The 25,176-nt window shown below is 45.0% G+C and overlaps 2 protein-coding genes across 7 annotated transcripts in view; one reads left to right on the top strand and one right to left on the bottom strand.

Annotated features, from left to right (window-relative positions):
- Positions 1-7,138: 7,138 nt before the first annotated feature.
- LOC124194634 (vegetative cell wall protein gp1-like) lies at positions 7,139-8,214 on the top strand. Of its 2 annotated transcripts, XM_046588914.1 has the most exons (3): positions 7,139-7,209; positions 7,302-7,763; positions 7,800-8,214. In XM_046588914.1, exons 1-3 carry the CDS (start codon positions 7,204-7,206, stop codon positions 8,094-8,096), a joined length of 765 nt encoding a protein of 254 aa, XP_046444870.1. In that variant the 5' UTR covers positions 7,139-7,203; the 3' UTR covers positions 8,097-8,214. The 2 variants fall into 2 exon arrangements, with proteins under 2 accessions (XP_046444870.1, XP_046444869.1); XM_046588913.1 differs by having other exon boundaries at positions 7,302-8,214.
- Positions 8,215-8,352: 138 nt separating this feature from the next.
- LOC124194626 (A disintegrin and metalloproteinase with thrombospondin motifs 9-like) overlaps positions 8,353-25,176 on the bottom strand; it is a 33,041-nt gene continuing 16,217 nt past the window's right edge. For 2 of the 5 annotated variants that reach the window (XM_046588891.1, XM_046588895.1), the window contains 24 exons: positions 23,310-23,464; positions 20,658-20,929; positions 20,438-20,590; positions 20,063-20,215; positions 19,826-19,976; positions 19,566-19,750; positions 19,382-19,504; positions 19,174-19,307; positions 18,883-19,062; positions 18,432-18,772; positions 18,220-18,352; positions 18,019-18,151; positions 16,396-16,636; positions 16,159-16,323; positions 15,625-15,789; positions 14,689-15,084; positions 14,431-14,619; positions 14,156-14,368; positions 13,928-14,089; positions 13,581-13,778; positions 10,884-11,394; positions 10,598-10,805; positions 9,941-10,442; positions 8,353-9,862 (listed from right to left, as the gene is read on the bottom strand). In XM_046588891.1, coding sequence (XP_046444847.1) covers positions 9,773-9,862; positions 9,941-10,442; positions 10,598-10,805; positions 10,884-11,394; positions 13,581-13,778; positions 13,928-14,089; positions 14,156-14,368; positions 14,431-14,619; positions 14,689-15,084; positions 15,625-15,789; positions 16,159-16,323; positions 16,396-16,636; positions 18,019-18,151; positions 18,220-18,352; positions 18,432-18,772; positions 18,883-19,062; positions 19,174-19,307; positions 19,382-19,504; positions 19,566-19,750; positions 19,826-19,976; positions 20,063-20,215; positions 20,438-20,590; positions 20,658-20,929; positions 23,310-23,464 — 5,153 coding nt within the window. In that variant the 3' untranslated portion in view covers positions 8,353-9,772. The remainder of the gene's footprint in view (positions 9,863-9,940; positions 10,443-10,597; positions 10,806-10,883; positions 11,395-13,580; positions 13,779-13,927; positions 14,090-14,155; positions 14,369-14,430; positions 14,620-14,688; positions 15,085-15,624; positions 15,790-16,158; positions 16,324-16,395; positions 16,637-18,018; positions 18,152-18,219; positions 18,353-18,431; positions 18,773-18,882; positions 19,063-19,173; positions 19,308-19,381; positions 19,505-19,565; positions 19,751-19,825; positions 19,977-20,062; positions 20,216-20,437; positions 20,591-20,657; positions 20,930-23,309; positions 23,465-25,176) is intronic. The other 3 variants (XM_046588893.1, XM_046588894.1, XM_046588892.1) reach the window with 3 other exon arrangements.

Genomic DNA, 25,176 nt, shown 5'->3' with positions numbered 1-25,176 from the left:
TGTGGGGCCTGGCCCTTTTGTTTCTTATCCGTTCGCAAACACACAATTCCGGGACTGATATTATTGGGTGGCCCGGCCGGGCGTGTGTGTGTATCAGTCTTGGGCTATCAGTTCGCGTGACTCCACAAGTCCCCCCTCCCGACGGCACACACACACACGCCGAACCTTGCGCGTTCACAAACGGGAACTCGTCGGTTCGTCAGCGCGTCACACACACACACACGACCGGGCATTTTTTTCCTTTTGTTCCTCTTCCTATCAAATGGCCACGACTTCCTTCCTGTACCATCAAAACTTTGGGGCTACTAACTTTATAGACGCACAAGGAAAAATATGGCCATTTTTTTTTTTCGGGTCGGGAACATTTTCTCGGGATTCGGCGGGAAATCCAAACAGGTCACAGGGCGGCAGTGCTCAGCGGCATAGCGGCCGACCGAAAGTGTTTTTCGATTTACTTGCTTTTTGCCCATCGGGCGGATCTAGAGCGAGAAACGTGAGCGGAAGTTCCCGCCGGTAAACAAGGAATCGCGTGTCTTGACCCGGGACTATGGCGAAGCAAAATCGACGATTTGATTCTTTTTTCCCCTTTTTTTTTGAAGCTCGCGCGGAGAGAGGTCGGAGAAAACGATAATGATCGCCTTTCCTGCAACCAGCAGCTCACCGGCGATGATCGCCATACTTTTTGGGTTGTTTTGTTTTTCTATCCAGAAAAGAAAAAGACGGGGGAGGAGTCGTCGTGTAGAAAATACACTCACGCATATAGCTAGAGAGAGTATGTGTGTACAACGTTAGATCCGACTGTATACAGAACAATGATGATTTTAGGAAGGGAAATGCGGATCAATAACTCTGCCATCGTCTTTCCGCATTTGTCTGTTTCGGCGATATCTGAGAACGGTCGGGCGAGAGATGCTAGCTGTGCCCGGTAACCCAATACTAATCCAACTCTCTATGCTCGTATGCAAATTTGACAAATGGAACTGTGACAAATGTCGGAGATGTCGGAGACGTAATCGAATTCCCACCCTGCGGATTTCCACGCCGTACACTCCACACACGTCATCTGCATTGTAGAAATAGCGATGGCTCCTAAATCGAACAGACCCACACATATTATAGGGTGGGGGGAGAGAGATCCACAAGTTGCCAGTGCCAACGCAACACCTGCGCCCATTGGCCGCCACCGTCTATAAACTGCACACCTTGGCCTCAATCCATGTCTTCCAAGATTGCCCTCGAGAAATGTGAATAACTCAGCACCATCCGCATGACATTGGAGAGAGGGGGGATACGATTCAGACGTAGCGCATCTGAATGAAATAAACAGGCAAACAAGTTCACGGAAGAATAAAAGAGAAGAAAAAGTTGAAATAAGAAAAAACAATGGACGATCGATAGTTAACAACTGGGCGAGGGTGGATGCAGTCGAGTGTGCATGATGTGAAACACCGATAAGATACTCTATGCGTATAGTACACAGTCAGCCAGCCAGCCAGGAGAAGCAAATGGAGATCACAGAGAGAGAGATATATTATAATGTACACAGAGACGCCATTCCGGAAAGATCTGTGAGGATAACGAACCAACGACGACGCGACTTTCCGTCCGACACACAAAAACACTTGAGAAACGTACAGAGGAAAAGTTTAGCACCACCCAGCGTTGCTTAAGTGAAAGCAGAGGGGGGAAAATGAAAAAAGAAAAGAAGCACTTCATCAAATAGACAATTGAGAGGACAGCAGGTGAAAAAAACTCGCAAGTGGGTGACGACAAGGGAGCGTGATTATTATGGACGGAGAGATATCCTCATTTGCACGACACTCGACAAACCCTAGTACCCACCCAGTATCTTTCCTTACATCTCCGCTGCAACAAGGGATCGTCTCTCTGATGTCGCCCATTTTTCTTTTGTTTTTTTAACTTTTTGTCTTGAAAAAAGAATTGAAAAAGAAAGAATTTCTTCCAACTTTCGGGAGCGCCACCATGAATTAATCGGCTCTGGCCTAAAAAAAACTTTGGGGGAAAAACATTTCGAAGCCTTTTTACGTCATGAATAATGAATCATCCGATCGAGCCAGATTATGACGTCATTAATTAACAATTAAAAGAAACGGTGAGCCAAAGATATCACAAGCATTTCATTGGGTCGTTGGAGAAATTTGATCCTGGCGATGACGCAAAAAGGATCGACCGGCGGGTGTTAACATGTAACCAGACGAGCAGCAGCACACGCCCCTACCATATTTCATGTTATATTCATCGACTCATTTTGGCGTCCGTTCATTTCCCCCCAGACGACTTGTATAGAGGTCCCGCCCCCGCGTCTACATCCGCAAAACGGCTGGATATTTTTTTGTCCCGCTCCCGTTCCCGCCGCCGTGTAACTGATAATCAACACACAGAGAGAGAGCTCAGCCCCCCACCTCGCTAGTGAATTTTCAATGTCGGAATGCGCTTGGTGCGACTCGATTAGCATATGAAACATCTCTTGAACACGGAATGGATGTAATCCCATCTACATGATTAATTCTCTCTCTCTCTCACTCTAACTATCTTGCCTACACGCGTTCAAGGGTCTTCTTGGTTTCGCTCTTTGAAGAGAAGTCGGCACGATCCAATTGTGTATACATCACGCGCACAAAAATGAAAACGGAACAGAGCACCGTAGACGGGCTCGTATAATGCAGTGGCAGGGAGAACAAGAGACGAGAGAGAAAGTTGCGCTTCCTTGTTCGGGAGTACAGTACAAATTGGCGGCAACGCCCAGCGTTTCTTCTTCGGGAGCCAGCACCTCTTGTGTGTGTTTTTCTCTCTCCCGTATTTTATTGATTGCATTTGATGCAGAGTTGTCAAAAGGTTGACGTGTGTCCAGTCTCTTTATAAATCGATTTCCATCTCCTCCTACTTGGAAGATGATGAATTCATTCCCGGACAACTGCTGCAGCGCGCAGAGTTACAAGAAAATGACAAAAAAGTTTCAAATTGGAAAAAATAAACGAAAAAAAAAAACGGCGTCCGCCCTAGCCGATTAGACGGACTCACGAAAGGAGAGGAGGCCGTAGCGTTACAACAACAAACATCAACCGAGGCGGGCCTCCCCCCCCCCCCTTCTTTGATTGATCCTCATTGTTGGATAATAACCATGGCTGACTGACTTTGCCAGTTCACTCCTTCTCCTCACTTCGAGACGCTCGTGAACTGGAAGAGTTAAAAAAGCGGATGCAAGAGGAGTAGGAGGAGGGCAGGGACAAATACATCAAACCGGCTCGCCCATATACAGTCACTCCCGCCGACCATTTTCTCCCGAGAAAAAAAAAATAACATTCAGGCCGGTTTATTTATTTTTTCAAAGGGATCAAAATCGCTGGGTCGAGATAGATGATGATTTGTTATTCGCTGCTACCACCAACGCCATGTTTTATTATAACGACCGTTGCTTATATATATAAGGAGCTCGAAATGGGAGGCTCCAGGATATGGTATACAACGGCCTCCCCCCAAAAGCTCGACCGGTGCCAAAGGGGGGGAAAGAGTTTTTATTTTGAAGGATCGACAACGACAAGGTGTCACGCTCGCCTTGATTTTATTTTCCCCGGTCTACATTTTAGCCGCTGTCGAGTCCCTTAAAAAGAAAATAAATAAATAAATAGAAAGGTGGGCAGGGGTGGAAAAAGGTCCTTACAGAGTGTGTGCTCTCGTGTAAGTAGGTAGTAGAACTAGTGAGGCCGTCATCAGCGGGACCGACAACACGACACAATACGCTCGTTTACACATACATGCTGTAGGAGGACTCGTCTATTTAGGGGCTAAAGCCTATAGGGGTAGGACAGGGCTGTGGGGTCAATCGATATTATGACCCGGTGCAAAAGTCCTTTCAAGAGAGAGAGAGAGTGATTACTCCTATAAAACGACGCGTACGTTTTACAACGGCCAAACTTGGCGAGAGAGAAAAACGGGAAACTCGTAAACGCAACCCTCCTGTTTTTTTCCTGTGCAGTCGAGTTTTTGTATTAACAACCACTCGAGATTTTTTCGTTTTTATTTGCGTATGATATTTTGACGATGGGGAATTATATACAGGGCCAGCTGGAACAGAGCAGCCACTCGATGCACGTCAGGTTCGTTTTGTCACTTTTTGATGGATGATCGTGTCAAAAGGATATACACATTGAAAAAGTTCTGCGTAGCGTCGCAAATTTAGTTTTTAAAAAACAAAATTTAATAATTTAGTTAAAAACAGGAGTTTTTTCAACTAAATAAATAATATTGTAGTCCTCAATGAATTGCAAAAATTGGTATATCATTCTGAGTGTTTCAGTTGATTCACCAACGAGAACCACTAAGCAACTTGCTTACATGGATGATGTTGGACAAGAAAAAGTTTCCTGAGATGCTTGAACTCTGATACCTTCATAATTCTTTTAAAATTCGGCTATGGTGGCCTCAGCCTGGCCTCTGACAAGAAAACAAAAGCCAAACATTCTGTGTCTGCCCCTGCCAACCTTTACACTACAAAATGATACACACTCAGTTTTACAAAATTAAGACAAACATACCTGCCAAAAAGTTAGTTGTGAAGTGCAGGAACCCTTTCCTTGTAGGTTTTGGTAAAAGTCTAGTTTAGTGACTAAATTCACACTACCACATCACACTAGATTACATTGTATGTAACTGTGTGTTGCAGGCTATTGACTTATTGACAGTTTAGCATCAAATAACTTTTGCAAGGGTTTTTAAACTAATTCAATTTAGTTTTCTTTTCATACATTTCAAAATTATATTAATAAATCACATTTCAATCTGGTACAAACAACTAACAACTTGCCATTTTTCGTCTGCTGTTCTGCTGTATTAGCATGGCATTAGCTGTAGGTGTGATGTGATAGCGTAAATTTAGGTCACTAAACTAGACTTTTGCCTAGGTTTTATCGATGATTTCTAGTATTTTCTGCTTTCTCACACTACTCAAAATAAAATAAAAAACATGTTTCATGACTCATGCGTCGTTCGCTTAATTATAGTCTGCAATCTGTGATGGGCTGATGGCCAGGGTTTGCATTTGCCAGATTGCGAAAATTAACTCAAAAGTTTTTTATTTTTTTTTTTAATTATCGAGTTTTTCATAGAATTTTGTATTTAAAACAATATTCATTAATAATAATTGGGTAAAATAAAAACTAAATTAAACTAATTAATCGAATATATCCGAATAATCCAATAAAACTAGATATCGTAGATATTGGCAAACTAGATTTGCAACGTTAATACTGATGGCTCTTTTTTTTTGTTCCAGCTGCGCACATCGGGGTGGGACTATCGCCCGTCTACTCGTTCACACAGTCCCATTAGACTTATTGAAATGAACTTAAGTGGCCAGTCTGGTAACAAGTAGTCTGGGCCCCAACATATACACAATAGTGCTACGCAGAGACGCGCCATTGGCTCAATCGATAATTCATTTGAAGCCTTATTTTGGGGCTACAACGACGAAGGGTTTTTGCCCATCATCGGAAAGCTGTCGACCTGTCAGCCCCGTTCCGAGCCAGTCACGATGATGAGAGCACTAGGGGACGATGAGGAAACGAAGAGAAACGTCAAACAAAGACTGGAGAAATTCGTCGCAACACAAAAGAGAGAAGGAAGCGAAAAATGTCGTTGATCAATAAGATAAACTCACCTTCCCGCTGCTGAAGCCTTGTTGAACATGTGAAACAAACGCTAGTCATATATAGACCTGACTAATCAACTAGATCACCAACTGAACCGCGCGTTTGCCATCATGTTAAAACCATCAGGAGTCATGGCATTTGCTACCCCCCTCCTCTCTGGATCCGCGAGTTTCAAATGCGATACACACACAGGGAAGAAAAGGTTGCGATCCTTGAAGGATTCTCCGCACTTCTTCCCGGAAACTTATTCACGTGGAGTGGCATCTCGCTGGTTCGTGATGTACACACAAGAGCCGGTCGCTTGGTGAAGAAGACAACGTCACTCTCCTTTCTCCGGCTCCTACTATATTGGCCCAAAAGGTCAATAAACTATACATAACGGTGCTAATACAAGCGTCTGCATTATAGACTAGACACTGGCACACACAAAAAGAAGAAAAAAGGGATATCTAATATACAAACGCGAGTTCTTTTAATGTTGCCTTATCCTCAAATTGTTTTCTCTCTCTCCTTCGGATCTCGCTCCTATTGCCTCGATCCTTTTGCTAATATTGAAAAACAAAAACGAAGCTCATGCATTTAGCATGGCCTTAAAAAGGCACCGCGCCGTTGCTGGTGACAGGATTTCTCGTTAATGTTTGATAGTTAGCCCCCAACATCTTGACGTTTCAACTTTTTCTGAAACTCAGCTGTTGCTGGTTGACTATTCGCCCATCAATGATTCAAGTTTTATCATTGGCATTCTAGAAGCAGTGGGGACTCGAGACGTTTTCCCATCATGCGCCCTGGAACGCTTGATGGAATAAATCGCCATCAAACATTGATACGGCAGTCATATAAGAGCTGCACTCACTGCTGTGTATAGGAACCCCATTTTAAAGCTTTCATATCCATTTCAAATAATCAAGATTTGTTTTCCGGCTGTGCTGTATAGACGCCGGCATAGAGAGAGAGAAGAGACGGGGAAATTGGGGGACCCAGATGGTTCAGACATGCCCATATAACCTTCTGGAATATATACGAGCGTGTGTTTTAGTCAACTTTGGTTGCTGCTACAGTGGGGGGGGATATGTACATTTCATGTCCCTGTTGAATGTCGGATTATTATTAATGATGATCAACATTGAAAAATCGTCGGGCGACAATGGCGTGAGCTGTTCTCGGTACGTACTTACGAAAGCAATTACTAGATTACCTTAATGACACGAATGGCATGCCGTGTCAATGAAAAATGGGAGTGTCCGGATTAAAATAAAACCAACAACACATACGCAGAAGAGGTTCGAGCGGCCGGAAGGTTATTGGGTTCACGGAAAACATTAACGGGGTGTAAATTTCAAGGTAAAAGCTGATTATGAAATTATTAATTGAATGAATGACCTTAGAATGTTGGCTGAAGTTCGGCTCTTGATGAGAGTGGAAAACAGTTTAAAAAGAGGTCTGCTGTTGCAATTCAATCATCACATCTTTCTCAGCTCTTTCAGCTTCAACACATCAACTCCAGCTCCAATCAGCTTCTCATATCTTTCCAGAGATGAAGGTAAATTTGTGCTCCTTTTTCTTTTTTCAATTCGAATTTTTTCTCATTTCTTTTTGGATTGTTTTGAAATGTTGTGTTTTGAAAATTTGCAGGTGATTTTGTTACTCGCCCTGATGGTGGTTTTCGTCCAGGGAAGAAGTATTGCCGGAAGTGACCGATTCTTGAATTTCCTCTTCCCGACGACTACTATGAAACCTTACGGTTACAACCATCAAAACAACTACAACAACAACAAACCGATGACTCCTTCTGGGCTGAAACCAGCGACGAAGCGCCCCTATTACCAGCGACCCTATGAGCCACGCAGGCCAACACCTGGAAACATTTCGTTCGTTTTGAACATGCCAGCCGTGCCGGCCGTTGCCGCTCTTCCCGAAACTGTTTATCCAGCATACCCAACCAAACCGTCCGCTACTGCAACTTATTTGGCTCCAGCAGCTTACCCAACTCCGGCACCTATTACTCCGTCTCCGGCACTTTATTCGACTCCAGCAGCTTATCCAACTCCCGCACCTTATTCGGCTGCTCCAGCACCTTCTCCACCAGCTTATCCGACTTCTGCTCCGGCACCTTCTCCAGCAACTTATCCAACTTCCGCATCTTATTCGGCTGCTCCGGTACCTTCTCCAGCAACCAATTTGGTTCCAACAGCACCCAATTTCGCCGGTCCATCCAGTTCGGGAGCGTCTCCAGCAGCCGGGCCATCAAATCTAATGGACTTGCCTGCACTAGCTTCTTCGGCTATTCCAGTTTCGTCTCTGCCTCCTCTTCCTACGCTTCCGTCTCTTCCACCTCTTCCTTTTTTTTCTGATGCCGCCAATGCCATCCAGTCTATCCTCCCACCTCTGCCTCCTCTGCCTTCTTCTCTGCCTCCTATCGGCAAATGAAACTTTGACGTTTCTAAATTCGCCCAGGAAAAGAGGATCTGAAAGATCGTATTAATCATTATTTAATTATTGTAACTGTGACTGTCAAATGAAAAAATAAAAAGCGATTCTTTCACAACATTTTGGTGTCCGTCCGGGGTTATTTTCGTGACAAGCGCCAAATTCCTACCCAAGAATCAAAAGAATCACAGAAAGGAAATCAGATTAGCGTTGACTAGTGGCAATTTGCTTCTTGGAATTTTATTATTGGCTCTCGTTTCGGGAGTCATTATGTATTCAGTTCATTGTTTGAGACGGAGACAAAATTCCACATTTTGGCACGCGCGTCATGTCCATCATCGTTCGCCGGGCCGACAGAATGTGGGGCTTCATTCGAATTAATATATATACAACACGCACTTAAACACACAGACATACACAGCCAACCACTTCTGACGACGAGAGAGAGTGAGAAAATATGAAAAAGAAATCAGAAGAAAAAGGGATCAAGACGGGAAAAGTACCGCATCAGAATTTGATCAAAGTCAATATGGAAGGAGGAGGAGGAGCCGAGGAGGAGACAAATATTAGATAATAAAAGAGAGAGAGAGAGTGGAGGAAATCATTTTTCATGGCAGTGGTGGATTTGTTTGTCTTTCTTGTCGGCTTGGCAGAGATAATATTAGATATCAGCATAAACGGTCACATATTTTAAGTGTCAAAAGATTTTTAAAAAAATTGATCATCTCATTCATTTGTTTGATTGATCGTTTTCTGTGTAGTTTCTCGTCTGGTTTCAAAATGTATACATTTAGGTTACACACACACATCATAGAAATATTTGTTTCCAATTTCATGTAGAGTTGATATTATACTGTAGCAGCCCCTTACAAGAGAATCAAAAACAATCTCAAATTGCGCGAATGTCGAGAGCACGAAAGTTTTGATGATGACTAGTCAGTCCATTAGTGTTGGCGGAAGTGAAGCGGGAAGCTCAACAGAATGTTACAACGAATTCCAAAAAGAAAAAATTTGCTATTTTTTCGTCCAGATAGTATTGCACTCACAAAAAAAACAAAAAAACAATTCTCTTATATTATAACAAATGCTGCAAAATACATACAATTCTGTTTTTCGTTGGGGCTCAATTGTTAATAATTATTAATAATACAATTCGTATTGCTATTTAGATTTTTTTTTTCTTTTTTTCTGTGTGTTGATTTATATATAGTATTTATTTGTTCTTTATTTTACACGTCATAGTTTGCAGTTGGGGGGTCGCTAGTTTTCTCAATTTCGTTGTCGAATGATTTTTTTGTTTTCACTTGGGGGGATGATATGGCTGGGCCATTATTCGCCGCCTTTTTCGTTTCAAAACACAAATTCTTCTCGTTTTTTTTTGTTCCCTGATTTACGCGGCAGTGGGTAGTTAGTTATATAAGAGCAGGTATCTGGGCGAGCTTTTATTTATGTCTATTTTTTATGATTGTGCTTTTTTTTTTGTATGACGACTCCCTCCCTCCTCCCTTCCTACAGCCCTCCCATTGAATTGAAACGGGAATTGTTTTTAGAGTGATTCAACTCCATTCAGGAACTTGTTCTAGGGGACACGGAATATATAACAGCCGGTCCCGGGGGACGATATTCTTTTGATAACAAAATTAAAAAAAGAAAAGATTAAGTTTCTACAGGTAGACTCACACAACGTCCAGTTTGAGACCGGCGTGAGGATCGGGGCTACAGCGTCCGCAATATCCGCCGCACTTGCCCTGAATCTTTTGATTGTCCTATGCAAAGAAATTTAACAATTTGAATATTATTAGAAATGTTTCGACTTGATGGTGTAGGAGGTTGTTGTCGTTCACCTCTAGTCTGTTGATCCACAAAGATGAGCGATGACCGTGGCCGGCCCAGCTGGTATGCGGCGAGACACGCAGTCCAGTTCCTTGCAGATTGATGCTGAAACGGCCTTGCGGGCAGTTGGCCGTGCTGTAGCAGTCTCCCGCCTCGCCGTAGCCCACCATTTGGTGGCCCCTCACCAGTCGGGCGAACGTGAAATCGTGACCTGTGATCCAATCAATCAAAAACCACAGACGGGGAAAAACGGAAAATGAAACGAAACTTTTTTTCTTTTCTTTTTTCCTTTGACGGACAAACTTTTGTGCCGGCAAGGAAAAAAGAAAAGGAAAAAATAGCTTTGAACTTATAGCGCATAATATCAAACGGGATTTACTGTCGACACGCAACGAGGTGACATTGAGCCGGATTTTGTTGAAGGAGGTGGTTCCCGTTGAACGCCGGTTCAAGAAACAGTCGCACGAATCTTTGCGTGCTCCTTGATAAGGACAGCTATCAGGCCGTATCAACCTATCAAATATAATAAAAAAAAAAAAAGATTTTGTCGTCATCACGAGGCCAGTCAGAAATGATTTATATCATCAACGTGATGATGACGGAGGAGCTTATATAAGTTTGTTAAGCGAGTGGGAGTGAGTATAAAAGCGGGTAAAAGCGTTTAGTACGTTTTGTCGTAAACTTCGGCGTAATTATCTTGGTGTCCCGTCGTGAGCGTGAGGTACTCGAGCGGAGACGAGGTGTTCATCAAATGGCAGTAAATCGTCATGTTCTTGCCGGCCACAATCAAAGTGTACGGGCCGTCCGCAGGCGGAGTCTTCCGGTCCTTGCCGGTGGCGCTCCGCAACTGGACATCTTTGCACGACACGTAGCCGCCTGCAAAGGAGTCACAACATTTTGTCCCGAGTTAATAAATCAATAGAAATCACAATCGAAATCAGGGCAAAAACTGACATGGAGAGGCCCGGCATCGCCTCTTGCGGATGGGTCGGAATTCTTGCGGGCAGTAGGATCGCGAGACCCTGGAACCGGTGCGGCTGTTGACGCATGCCAGCGATCGTTTCTGGAAACCCTGGCGGCCGCATTTGGACGCGGTGCAGGGCTGCCAAGCCGAGGCCCGCCACGCGTACAGAGCGTGACAGTTGCCAAGACTGCATTCCTGCAGGTCGGCCGGCCTCTGGGTGGAATTGCATCCGAATGAAACCGGTTCCGGGTCGATCCATTCGTGTGAGTTGACTCGATGGCAAGTGACCCGCCGGTGCTGGATGCCCGCGCCGCACGGATGGGAACATTCGGACCAATTCTCCACTTCCCACGAGTAAGGACAGGCGGCCTTGTTACATCCGCGTCGCGATCGAGGCCGACTCGATTCCGGGCAACGGTTCTCGTCCACTCGCACTCGACCTTCAACTTCCTGACAGTAAACTTCACGGTACTGGTCCCCTTTGCCACACGTTTTTGAGCACTAAAATAGTTTCAAACACAAAAAAGAGAAGAAAAAAAAGGAACAAAACACAAATCGGGTGGGAGAAAAAACAAAAAAAGAGAAAAAGAAAAAATGGAATTAGAATTGTTTGGTTTCTTTTCCTTCCCCCGTCATTCGTCACCGAGATAAGAGCGAAAAAGTTATTTCATTAATCAGGAAACGTGTCTCGATAAATGTAAGACATTCCTGATACTGACAAATACAAAGAAAGAAAAAAATATAAATTTCATAATTGGAATAGTTTGCCCCGCAGAGAAGCATCGCTCACTCAGCCAGCAGAGAGACCGTTATCGCATGGTGATTGGCGATAAAGGTCTAGAGATATACACACACACAGCAGCAGCAGCGCATGGTAATAATGTCGAAGAAATGTGAAATGGGATTAGAGGAATGTGTCCATCAATCACCCGGCATATGGATGTACACTGGATCGCAGCGTATTAATATATGCGCTACAAGAAGGCAGAACAAAGTCTCCATTGTCCAAGGACAGTCACATTCACCAGAAAATGTACAATTGTTTGGGGGTTTGGTTTTTTTTTTATTCCGTCGCCATCATTCACCAGCATGTCCGTCCATAGCTACACAACTAAGAGGAATCTAGATCAAGAGCAACTCCCAGTAGAAACCAACACCAAAGGACATTCACCATTCACATGTACGATCAAAAAATGTGTTTTTGCAAAAAAAGTGTTAGAGAGAAACCAGAAGAAAATAAAAAAAGAAGTAAATTCCAGTCAAGAAGGAAGAACCAAAAACAATGAAAAAGAAATCAAAGGTAATTTTAGGTGTAGTATAATGTATAATATATATTTGTTATAACCGTCCAAACCTCTGATGCTTTTTTCTTGGCTTTCGCCCACCACATTCACCACACACACATACACACCACCACAAACAAACTTGGCGCTTTTTTTCATTCTAATCCGTCTAGCATAGTGTATAGCTACATCAATAAGGCGGTAGGCGTCCGTGGATTTATTTGGATTAATCTAAAGAATGTTTTTCAATCAAAAATGGTTTTGTTTCTTTTGAAACCGCATGCCATCCCAAAAACGAAATCAAAAATTTGTTTTTGCGTACAAGACTAAGAAAAAAGACAATTTGAAAAAAAGAAAAAGAAAACGAGGCTGTGTGTGGAAAGAAACCAACAGAAAACAAAACTATAATATATATGGCACATGAAGATGATTATCATTAAAAGAGAGGCGCTATTAGATTTGTTTTTTTTTCCTCCAGAATTGGAGTGTAGCAATCAACCAATTATCACAATGAGTGTTAGAATGTTAGAGACTATATTATAATGCAACCAAAGGGAGGATTGTGTGATTAAATTTGTTTGTTCTTCTTGCCCATCCGCTTTGACCGTGATTTAAAAAAAAAATGAAATTAAATGGATGGATAACAAATATTATTCAGTCGGAAGGTCGGCGTGAGTGTCTCACAGTTGGGGAATCGAAGCGGTAATAATTGGCGAAATAAGCGTAGGTAGGACGGTGCGGTAATGATACGGGGGACAGTCGAGCGGATGAGGAAGTAGACATGTGGCGGTTGGAAGGCGTGATGGAACCGTACGGGCTGGTGAAACTGTTCCAGTCGAAAGTCACTGGCCGGTGCGGTTCCATCGTCACCGTCGGTATCGACGGCGAAAGCTCAGCACTACTGACAGTACTACCAAGAGTAGAAGAGCTGCTAGCCGAATAAGTTGTAGTTGGATCAGTAATAGTTGACGATGTACTAGCAAGAGTAGTAGTAGTAGTAGTCAAGGTGGCAGGGATCTCGGGATCGGTAGGTATGATGCTGGTGATGGTTGTGGCATTGACCGGTGCGGATATGAATTCAGTGATGGAAGTGGCGTAAAGGGAAGTGTTGGTAATGTTGGGACCAAGGTCTGAAGCAGTCGAAAGAGTTGTTAGTGTCGTGCTCGGGGTAGTTGTGACAGTGGTGTGATTATCCGCAACGGAAACCTCCGACGTCAAAGTGACAATTTGGGCAGTTGTGGTAGGTGTCGGGATAAGGTCCGTCGTCGTTTGCTCATCGAAAGAGTCGAACGTTTTGGTTGGAGAGGATAAAGAAGTCTCCAATGTGAACGACGCAGTGGTGTTAGTGTCTGATCGAGCGTCGGAAAGCGTTGTCTCCGTCGACGTCGAATTCAGTTCGCCTACCGTAGTCCAAGCGGCCGTTTTCCATCGGTAGGTTTTCTCCGGAACCGGCGGCTCGGTTGGGCAAGGATCGGTGTGGCAACTCTGGCTGTACTCTGGCCTTCCGGCTGGATGGCATCGATGATCGGGCAAAGTTTGACCCAGGTGATCACGGCAAGTGACAGGCCGGGTTTGCGTCCCTCCTCCGCACGACTTGGAACACTGAATCAACATTCAACATTCAAAACAACCATTCAGACATTCACACGACATCCAACATCAACATTCCGGGCACCGACCAAAAGTTGAAAAGTAACAAAAATAAAAGAATGAATAATTCAATAGCGGAAAAAACACGGTCGAGTACTTACAGAACTCCATTCACCGGAAGACCATGTAGGGCAAGGGTCCGTGTTGCAGTGAACTGTGTCCTGTGGCCGTTTGGCCGGAATGCATCCATCAGAATCCTTGAAGAGTTCATCGTGGCAAACCACCTGTCGCCGTTTGAATCCGGCGCCACAGGTTTTCGAGCACTAGACCAAAAGGTTATTTGAATGGTTGCTGGAGCGAGTGAATGCAAAATTGAATCAAGCCATTACCGAACCCCAAGACCCGGTCCTCCACTGCGGCATTTTGGAAGTGTGATTGTGTTCAACGGAAACGGAATGCGAGATGGGCGATCCGATGCAAACGGCCAGCGCTGCGGAACAGCTCTTCTCGGTGGGTGGCTTTTCTAGCGCAGAGCACATCTCATCCGGTGCGCCGGAATTATTCAACAGGAATTGACACTCGACAACGCGGACGGATACTCCCTGTTAGAAAAGGGTATCTTAATGAACGTTTTCGCTTGGGAATTTAAATAACTAACGATTACCATGCCGCAGGTAACGGAACAGGAAGTCCAATTGTGTGGGATCCAGGCAGCACACGGGTGAGCTGCGCATTTCTCGACGCCAACTGGTGCCGGATCAGAGCAATGAGCTTGATCCACTTCCCGGCTGGCCATCATGTCGTAACAGACGACAGTCCGCATCCGATAGCCACCGTCGCAAGTCGACGAACACTGAAATCAATTAGGATTGTTGAGAGTGATGATCTTTTGATGAGTTATACAGAAAACAGAGTGTTATACTTGTCCCCAAGTTCCTGTCCTCCAGGCAGCAACAATACGAGGAATATCATTAGATTCTGGGTTCCAGTCGGTAGGATCGAGACTGTTAATTGCCGGATCGATATTGTGGATCTCCATTGGCTGTGGGCGGAAACCGGCCAGAGCCAGAGAAGCCGCCGGGACGGCACTGGTGGGGAAAATGGCAGTAGTGGATGGTTGTTGAGTTGTAGGAGTCGCCTGGGTTGTTGAAGTCGATGTCGTTGTCGGTGGTTCTGTCGGACACGGATATTCGACACACTGTTGAATGGACGCCGGCCTGTCCTGACCAGCGCAAAAGGTCGAATCGACGACACTGCCATTCTCCATGCGGCATCCGACGATCCGCTCGGCTTGTCCAACTCCACACGTGACGGAACACTGAAGGAAGGCATCGGGTCATAAAAGAAGATGACAATTAGAATAATCCAACCGTAGTTATGCATGTGCACGGAAGAAGATAGAAAAATGCTATTTTTTCCGAGTTAACAAACTCGGAATCGAATCCGGAATTCCGCCCATTATTTTCAAAAGCTCATCATTCATCATGCGCTACAGACAGCCTCTATAAACAATTCACACATCCGCTATGTTCAAACGAAGGAAGCCGGAATCCGGAAGGAGCGAAGACAGTTGTAGTAATAAACAGCAGTGGAGAATCGCTAACAAGAGAACTACACAAGAGAGAGAGACAGAGAGAGTGAGAGATAAAGTGTCGCGATAGAAAGATGCGCAAAAAGATATAATATACGTATACTGTATATCTGTCCATAGAGGAAAAATCAGCGACAGTCAGAGAGAAAAAGGAGAATAGCGGCGGACAAAAAAGTTCATCATTCATTTTGTTTTTGGTTTTTTTGTCCCGGAGTTTTGTGATTGTAATTTTTTTGTAAATTTTGGATGGGCTGATTGGCGGTGTACCTGGCCCCATTGAGTGGCGTGCCATTGGGGACAGTCACCCATGTGGCAGGCCTCCTTGTGGACGGGAGGCCGGACCGGATAGCAGTAGCTTTTGGCGATGACGTGGTTCTCGAGTTGGCACCAGTAGCCCCGTTGGCGCTCGCCCGTCCCGCAACTCACCGAACACTAACACATTCGATATTGTTTTGTTTTTTTGTCGTACTATTTTTCCTTTTGCTTTTTTTTTTATCGGGGAGGGGGTATTCATTCATGAGACAGACAAAAGTGGTGGACGTGGTGGTCATACGCATTAATCATTTGGTTGTCAAAAATCATCCTCCAATTCTCTAACGATTAATTTGTTTCTCTACAATCTACTCGTCAAAATTGGTAATTCTAGTTATCAATTAATAAATACAGGCCACCAGCGGTGAGTGCGTGTGCACCGTCACATGTCTCAAATATACTTTAAATTCTCTTTTAAAAAAAAACTGATCAAATAATAGACGAAAAACATGTGACGATAGAGGGAGAAAAAAGAACTATGTGATTTACCGGGGTCCACTCTCCGACCTCCCATCGCGGGCAGCTCTCCATGTGGCAACTCTGTCGAAGGACTCTCTCCTCGACCGGGCAATTGGAATCGGCAATGACGCGGCCGTTGAGGTCGACGCAATGAGCCTTTCGGGTCTGGACTCCGCCCCCACACGTCAACGAACACTGTGCCAAATGGGGTAAAAAAAAGGTCCGTTGATTAACCACCTGAGTAATAAATATTATCATGAATTATACCTGGCTCCATGGATGGAATTGCCAATGGGCTGAGTGGCAAGTGCCCTTGCAAGGCTCCGTATCTGGCGGTGGGTCGTTCAAGTGACGGCAGTGCCGATCGTCGACCGGGACGGTATGAGCCGAAGGATGTTGTTGTTGTTGTTGCTGTGGCAGCAGAGTTTCTTGTTCGCACTGCTTAGTCACGTTGCGGACGCCCATGCCGCAGTGAGCCGAACACTCGGAATGGTGAATCACGCGCCATCTATCAAAGGAAACAACACACACACTCGTGTAACAGTTGAAGCGTTTCACGTAATAATAATCATTTTTCATCGGAATAGGGGGGGATTTCTTTTTCTCCATTCAGCTTGTCTCAAACTATTTCGGTTCTTTCCGTCCATGTTTAACTGTCATGGCAGTTGAGACAGGGAACCAGTTGATTGTTGGTTAGGAAAGGAATTAACGAGCGATATGTCACGGACGTGTAGCTTATTTTTACAACAAACAAACCCACCAATGATCCGAAGAAATACACAAATGGGCACACGACATGCGTCCAGCGTATTAACATGTTAAAAGTCCCGTAAAAATCACATCAACGAGAAATTCTCGAGAGCTTGATGGGAGGCAAAGGCAATGGGCGAATTAGCATTTTGAGGCCATCCGACACGCAGCGAGGGCCCATCTGACTTGTCGAATTTCTACCAGGCCCAAACTGTCTGCGCTCATAACAATAAATCCATCCCATCCAGAGAAACGATTCCCTTGTCAATAAAAAGAGAAATGCACATTTCTTCTTTTTTTACTTCTTTCCATTTGGAAAATGAAAATAACCCAAATCGTATCGATCGACTCGGAGGGAAAAAAGAATAGAGATTGAACGGGATTGCAGAGCTAGGAACCTTGTTCTTTTTGAAGCTCGACCCCACCACTTGAAGGCAAAAATGCTGGGCTAAGCGGGGCGGAACTGGCGTGCCATTTGACAAGATTGAAACGATGTTTCGGGGGGGATTCACAGACCGAAACGGCTCGCCTTGCCTCCATCTCTTTATGGGTCGACGACTTTTTGGAAACGGGCAAAACGGGACAGATGGACCGACGGACGGATAGTAAGCGATGATAATCATATTCACGATCGGCCGAGCGTGAAACACGATGACGACAACCAGTGTCATACGAACGTACGCGGACGCATGTTTGACTTTGAACCTCGCGCTCTCTCTCTCCATACCCATAGTAACAAAAGGATCTTCTCTTCGTTGATTTCATTTATCCATCCGTCCGACAAAGCGGTCCCATAACAGCGGGAGACCAGCTCGATCTTTTCCCTTATTTCTAAATCTAAATGGGAATTTAATTCTAAACGATTCGGCCTCTACGGTGGATGTTGAATTCCCTGGAAATTCCAAGTGGAATGATGGGGATTCGACAAGATCCAGCCCCGGAGCCCCCCCTCTACCAACATCTCTTCAGGGATGTCTGAGTGAGATTGATTTTGGTAAAAAGGAGTGGGCGGAATCAAAGGAGGAGTTGCCGTTTTATCAAAAAATGACAAGCGGCTTTCGCTTTTCCCCCTTCTTTCAAACAAATAATTTAACGATAACGCTTCAATTTCGTCCGAGGAGAGAGAAGAAGAATGTTCACCTGAGGATGCACTGGGTCTGACAAGGTTGCGTCTCGGTGGGCGGAGGAGGCGGAGAGGCCGAACAGTATTCCTCCGGCATCTTTTGAAAACCGCCCGTTGCCTGGACGCAAATCGGTTTTCGGAACTGCTGACCTGTGAAATCCGAATGGCCATCATCAGATAAGATTCAAAATTCTATTCGATTCAAATGTTTTGTATACCGTGGCAGAGTTTGCTGCATGCCGACCATTGTTCCTGCAACTTCCAGTGGTAAGACGGACTTTTGCCTTCGGCTCGAGACACAACGTATTGGTACCAAATATCCGGCGAGTAGAGATTACCCACAGACAGAACCTGAATTTCCCCCCAAGAAAAAGAAAAAAGAAATGTGAATTTGAAATTTGTTTTTCTTGTCTTAATTAAAATAAATTACCTGGACGACGACATCTTTCTTGAGCGGCTTGGAAGAATTGAGTCGTTCGACAACGGCATCCGAGCCCGTGTATTCGATGGTCGTTCCGCCAAATTGGATCGTTTTCTGGAACATGCTGACGACGAAATTGCCGTTGAGGAGGTACTCGCCCGTCTGCGGGTCCATAAGAGCCAAATAGTTGTCGTCTCGGTTGGAGCCCTGATAGCCTCGCTGGCGGATGTCCAGCGACGAGCTGCCGGCCGGTATCCGCGTCACGGTGTTGTAGCCATACTGAGTGCTGTTATAGCCGCCGTTGAGAATGACACAAGTCGAGTTGTCTCCTCCGCAGACACCGCAAAGATCTGAATGCGATAACAAGTTGGGGTTTTTTGGCCGTTAAACAAATTGATCGGTTTCAAGGCCTTTAGGGGTGGGGATGACAATCCATCAACTGACGAGACGATCTCATTACCGAGTTGTTCCTTGCGGCCGAGGACGTGGTTGCAGCTGGCCGGCTTGCAGATGCCGTTGACGCAAATATCGTCCGTGTCAGGGCCGCAGCTGGTGCCATCGATTACCTTATCCTTGAGCAGGTAGTAAGCGCTCGACTGTTCCACTCGGCAGTACAGGCGACAACGATCCTTCACACTAACTGTTTCGTGTCGGCCATCCAGAAACGAAAGAAAAGGAAAAAAAGGAAATTAGACAAATCCTCCCAGACACTAGCAATCGATCGTTAAGAGTTAATGAACGGTGGATTTACTTCCGGCGTATTTCGGGACCCATTTGACGTCGGCTGGAAGTCCCTGGATGTTGAAGTTGTTGCTGTTGAAATCGGAGCACTGCTTCTCACGGAAATCGGGAGTGCCTGCCGGGCATTCTTGGATGTTACACGAACTGAACGAAAGAAAAAACAATTAATTCGACGCGCTCTACTGGCAATTCAAACAACAGATGACTGAAAACCTCACCGATAACGGACACGTTTCCCAAGGCAAAAAGTTCCACCGTTGGACGGTGCTGGATTGTCGCAGTTCCTGGTGGATCGCTGGACGCCTCCGCCGCAAGTCCGGGAGCAAGTCCCCATCATCCATCTAGAAAATAAATTTGTTTGAAATGGAAATTGATTGATGAACCACTCAGAGTGCGTCTTACTCTTGCCAGGATCCCCAATTTCCGTCGACGGGTTCCAGACTTTTGACATCGCGGGATAGGCAAGTACCGTGCCGGCACCATCGGCCTCTTCCGCAAGCCGTTCCGTCAGCCCAAGGCATATGCTGGGTTCGGCAACCTTCCTGCTCGCCGCCGGACGTCGTGCACCACAATCGCTTGCAGGGCGGCTGAAAGGAGAGACGTAAAAGGTCAAGTCACGGAACAACAACAACAACAACTACCCGACTCCTTTTCTCCTATACCATGTAAGGACAGATTTTCGATCCGTGTCCAAAGACCAGTTCACATTGTTTGTTCTCGTCAAAGTTCTCGCCGGGCAGTTTCTTGGCAGCGCGATGGGCATCCAGGAGATCCGTCGACGGTTTATCCAGCAAACATTCGCCATAACCGCCACTTGATAGACAAGAGAGACACTTGGTGAATATCAAATGTACCGCGAGGGGAAAAAAGAGAAAAAAACTGGTACGGATGTGACTTACTCGAGATACTCGGTGATGAAATAGCGGCTGCAATTGGACCAGGCCCACGGGAAAGTGTTGTGATCCAGCATCCTCGACATGACGTTGTGAACGCCGCCCGTCGACTCGACAAATTGCTGACACTTGAAATCGTCGTCGTGTGGCATGTTCAGTCTGTTGTCAGGAATGAAACAACAAATAACAAAAGAAAAGGTGCTGAACGGATGACGGAATAGCCGAAATTTTATGCGACATCAGACAAGTTCCGGCGAAGCGAAAAAAAATACAACAAATGAAGGTGGAATGCGGAATGACTTGTCTTCAATGTCAAAGTCTCCAGTGTGACACACTAAACAAAATAAAAAAGGAAAAGAAAAAAGAAAACCAACAACTTACACGTGACCCAGTTCGTGAGCTATGGTGAAGGCGGCGCTGAGCCCATTGTCTTGGACGATGGAACACGAGTTGGAGCTGTCGCACATGGTGCCCAGCTCGGCTAGTCCCAGCGTGTCACATTTCTGCAATTGAGGATTCCGGCAAATGTTTTCCCTGTAGGAAAAAAAAATTGGTTGTTGTTTATTTCCCGCTCGGTCAGCGGATATTATTATTCAAATACCTTGTCAGCAGGAGGGCCGTGTCGTGATGGTAAGGACTCGAGTCGTCCATGTCGTTGAAAACCCGTTGCCACTTGCAGAAATTACGTAACATCTCCGACGCCGATTTACCGGGGCGGCTGTCCAGTATTTCGTGCGATTCTTTGCTGCTGCTGGCCGAGTCGTCACCGGTGGCTGTTGTCAATACAAACTCTTGATCCTTGAGCAGGAGCATTCGAACGACGGCGATCTGGACAGGATTACCGAGACTGGCGTCCTTGTAAATCAGCGACACCTGCGGTTCGTGGTGTACAATTTTTGTGGGGTTGAAAAAAAGAAATGGAGGTCGATTTTTAAAAAAGTTTGATTAGGGTTAAGTACGTTATGGTGCTAATAACATGGGCCAGCAGCTGCGGTTTTTTGGCAGACAAATAAAAAAGGATGGAAGCCCTTGCCCTCTGGCTCCTATCGATTCGCTTTCCTTCGTGAAATTGCCGATATAATCGCGCGGACGCTCAAAAGTATCTAGGCCAAGTATTTCGAGAAGCAAAGTTTATTATCGCTGCAACTTATTGGGTCACGCGTCTTGGGGGGATTGCAACAACAACAACAACCCCTGCACCACCACCACATCTCATGTGGCTTTGTTGATCCGCGAATTCTCTTCGCCCAGCCCTTTTTTTCTCCATCCGAAAAAAGATCCGACATGTGGAAATCGGAGCTGCCAACACACATTCACCATCTCCTTGTTTGAATTGTTTTTTTATGATTACTTTGGCGCCAATAGATTCAATTCCCGCTTGACTCATTTCAACATTTTCCACGCAATTCTCTGCGTGAAAATCTTGGAACCTGGTTTTTTATGTACTGGTGTAGTAGTAGTAGTTGTACTACTAAATGCCAGACAGTAGTCTTCTCTCTCTCTCTCAAAAGGGAGAGGGGGGGTACTATATTTGGCTTTCACGCTCTCCCCCCGTCACCTCCTTTTTTCACGTCCCTGTTGTGTATATAAATCTTCCAAGCTGTCTTATTCTCGCTCTCTTGCTGGGCCTGCACTTGGCTGCCCTGGATTCTTCGTTACTTATTGAAGTTAGATATAGTGCAATCTTCGGCGATATTTACGTATTTATTGTTATATGACGCCTGCACGGGACGGACGAAAATGGAAAGAACTTTGTTGGAGTTCCATCAAACGTAGAAAATTCAAGCGACGCTCGATTTGAAACACGCAAGGAAAATGGGGAAAAAGAAGAAGAAGTTTCTCTGAATCAAACAAAAAAGAGCGAGCTAAGAGAGCCGAGCAGTCTGGTGTGAACCCCAACATAACCGGAACCACAAGAAACAAGGATGAGATGCTGTTACTACGGAGCTGTGGGACTGGGCGGATTTTCACGCCAGGGATGTGCGGTAACAACAAACGTCTGGCCATCACCTGTCAGCAGCGACTGGTGGCCGGCAAAGTTTGTGTTGAATGAACTGAACCGGCGTCTTCCGAAGACGCAGAGGGCAATGAGCCGGAACGACTCACACAACTGTCAGTCGAGTGTCCAGTAATAACGGGAAAGAAAAAAAAAGAAGTGGTGGAGATACGCGGACGCGAGTTGTTGCTGCGTGCAAATAAACGAATGGCATCATCAGAGCGGCGGTATAATCAAGTCCAGCACCAACCGAGACAGATGAAACATTCAAACAGTCTAGTATGGTGATGTTGCCGTTCCAACCATACACACACACACACAAGTGGTGGGCTGTGTGAAGGCGTGTCATTATTTAATTGAGAGAGAAGAAAGAGAAACTGCACGAACAGAACAAAAAGGAGAATTTCAATCTCAAACAGAACACCAACAGAGTCGAGAACCCCGCAACTTTGTTGTCCGCCATTTAAGGCCATGTGCTGATGACACCACATCTTAGTTTGAAATCTCTTTTCTTATTTTTTCTTCTAGCTCTGACTGCGGGCAAGTTGAATTAAACAAGAAGAGAAAAAGTTGGGGGCCCATAAAATCATGCTAATCTTTCTTCGCCTTCGTGTCCAGTCTCTTATAGACATTTGTGCGTGAACGCGCACCATCAGACAGGAGAAGCGAATTATCTGCTATAACCAGCGCCGCAAACGACACGCATAGGAAAACCCAACCAACCCAACGCTAATAAACCGGGCGGGAAAAACAAAAAATTTCGGGAAATTCGATTCGACTTCTTTTGCGTACGTGCGGAAAACACAAACAAACAAACAAAATAAGAAATGTGAAATTATTCATCGATTTAAAAGATCGCCGTGATTAGAAAAAAAATAAATCTACATTGGCCCTTGTTCAATGGATTATATTCCTCTCTCTCTACGACGGATGGCTGGATGTAATCCACATAGTGACCGACCTGTCCCTCGGATGGGCACTGGCAATCCATTTGCTTTCGTTATCGATTCTTTTCTGTCCCTGGACTACGGCACTCTGTTTACGGCCCCGACCTACAGCTCTTCTTTCTTCGTTCGTGAATCTTTTATTGTTTTAAAGAAAACTCTCCGATGGGAGGAATCGATTTCTTTTTAAAACTCCCAAGACATTGGCAGTTTTATCTAATCGCCGACTCGCGTTGTATGTTGTTGTTGTTGGGTTGTTTGCGTAGGTTCCCTTCGGGGTTATGGGTTTTGGGAGAGAGTCATAGATACTTACGACAGACATGAGAGTGAGGATGTAATGGACCAAGTTGTCGCCGTGATAGGAGACCATCTTGCCGTCGGCCACGACCAGGATCTCGACGAATCGCTCCTGCGAGACGGAACGACGTCGCCGACGCCCACCGACGTCAACCTCTTCTTCTGGCTCATCTGCAAATGTCCAAAAAAGAAAAAAAGGACCAAGAGAGAATAAATAATGTGGTCTATGTGTTGTATACACGAAACAGAGAAAGAAAGAAAGAAAAGGGAGAGAAATAAACAGGAAAATGACAAGGCCAGACCGGCCCATTCTCCCGGCCCCCAACGGCCAACCACACAACAAACAAAAAGGAGAACACACACACACACATCATGAGAGAGTGGTAGCTGTTGTGCTCGTCGACCATGAGAACAAAAAGACTAATTACGTCTTGCGAGCTGTTGTTTTTATTTTTATTTTTCTCTCTCCACTGGCCAGCAACAGCTCTCTCTCTCTCTCTTTCTTTTTTGCTTTCTGTCAGGTTAGTTGGCCAGACTGTGGGTCCATTTATGTCTGGTCTCTAGCTGGACTGGGCAGACCCGGGCTGCTGCTGCTGTGGCTCTCCAGACTATACACAAATCAAAACACTCGAGCCAGACAGACAGACTCTCCTCAGCAGCTGTTGTCGTGGAGTAATGGCCGGATAGCACAGGAGGGAGGATAGTTTCATAAGACTTCTTGTGCGTCTCATCATCGCAAACAGCGCCGTCCGGCCCGATCCAAAATTGGCACAAGATCAATGCATCCAACCCAAAATAAAAAAAAAAGTGAATATGTACTATCCTATTTAATGTAAACAAGGATTTTCTCGATCCAGCAGCTGAGCTGAGATCTAAAAAGTTCTACAAGTAGCTGCTGTTGCACCACCTTCACTTGATTGATCGCTCCTGTCCATTGCGGGACCCTGGCCTCTCTCACTCGGATGTATAGAAAGAGAAAACACACACAAATAAAACACAACAACATTCGGCGGATTGGATTGGCTCGGTTTGTCCCATTGTCTTTCACACACAACAAACTTTCACGCAATGTCTGGTCTAGTCCCCCCCCCTTTTTTGCAACAAGCCAATTTCCTCCTGGCTGTGCTTTTATTCCATGACTTTATTGATATTTGGACGCCTGACAAACGAAAAAAGGAATTAAAAGCTATTATTATTGTTATTAAATCCTCTGATAGGATATTAAGTGGGAAAAAGAGTTGCTGATTACATTCGCCATTAGGGAAAAAAAAAACAATGAGGAAGCTGTACACTAGTTTTGCTATAACCCTGTCTGCAGTGTAGTAGTAGTTTTTATCTGATAACATCAATTTCGCTCCGGATTGAAATGGTTTAACGAGCCCAGAAGGAAGGAGGAGAAGACTCACGACATAAAACAAAAAAAAAAGACGGTGATGGATGATATTTTGGTTGAACAAACAAACAAACATACAAGACGGAACCACCAACAAAGTTGTTGTTTTCTAACGAGTGTTGCCTTTGTTATTATAGAGTGGGCCCATTATTACTTTATCTCCTAGCATACACACACAGAGGAGGAGGAGGGACTATAGAGCAGAGACCATTTCAAAAAGTGCCACTCAAAAAGTGGTTCTATCTCTTTTCTCGAAGGAGAGAAGGAAAATACAACAACAATGTTTGATGGATTCTTGGGTTTGTTTGTTGTTGGTGTTGGACCCTTCACCAAGAAAACCACTTTCTGTTTTCGGGGAATCAAAAAAAGACGAGTGTGTCTGTCTGAGAGATCCTTTCGGTGCAATCAAAATAAGGAGAAGAAGCTGTTTTGCATAAACAACACGAAAAAAAGAAATGGGGGGAAATGTCTTGATTATATGAACGCGGGA

The sequence above is a fragment of the Daphnia pulex genome, chromosome 5 (genome assembly GCF_021134715.1).
Source record: "Daphnia pulex isolate KAP4 chromosome 5, ASM2113471v1".
Lineage (NCBI taxonomy): Eukaryota > Metazoa > Arthropoda > Branchiopoda > Diplostraca > Daphniidae > Daphnia > Daphnia pulex.
Note: the sequence above shows the minus strand (reverse complement) of the source record. Positions and strands in the feature narration are given on the sequence as shown.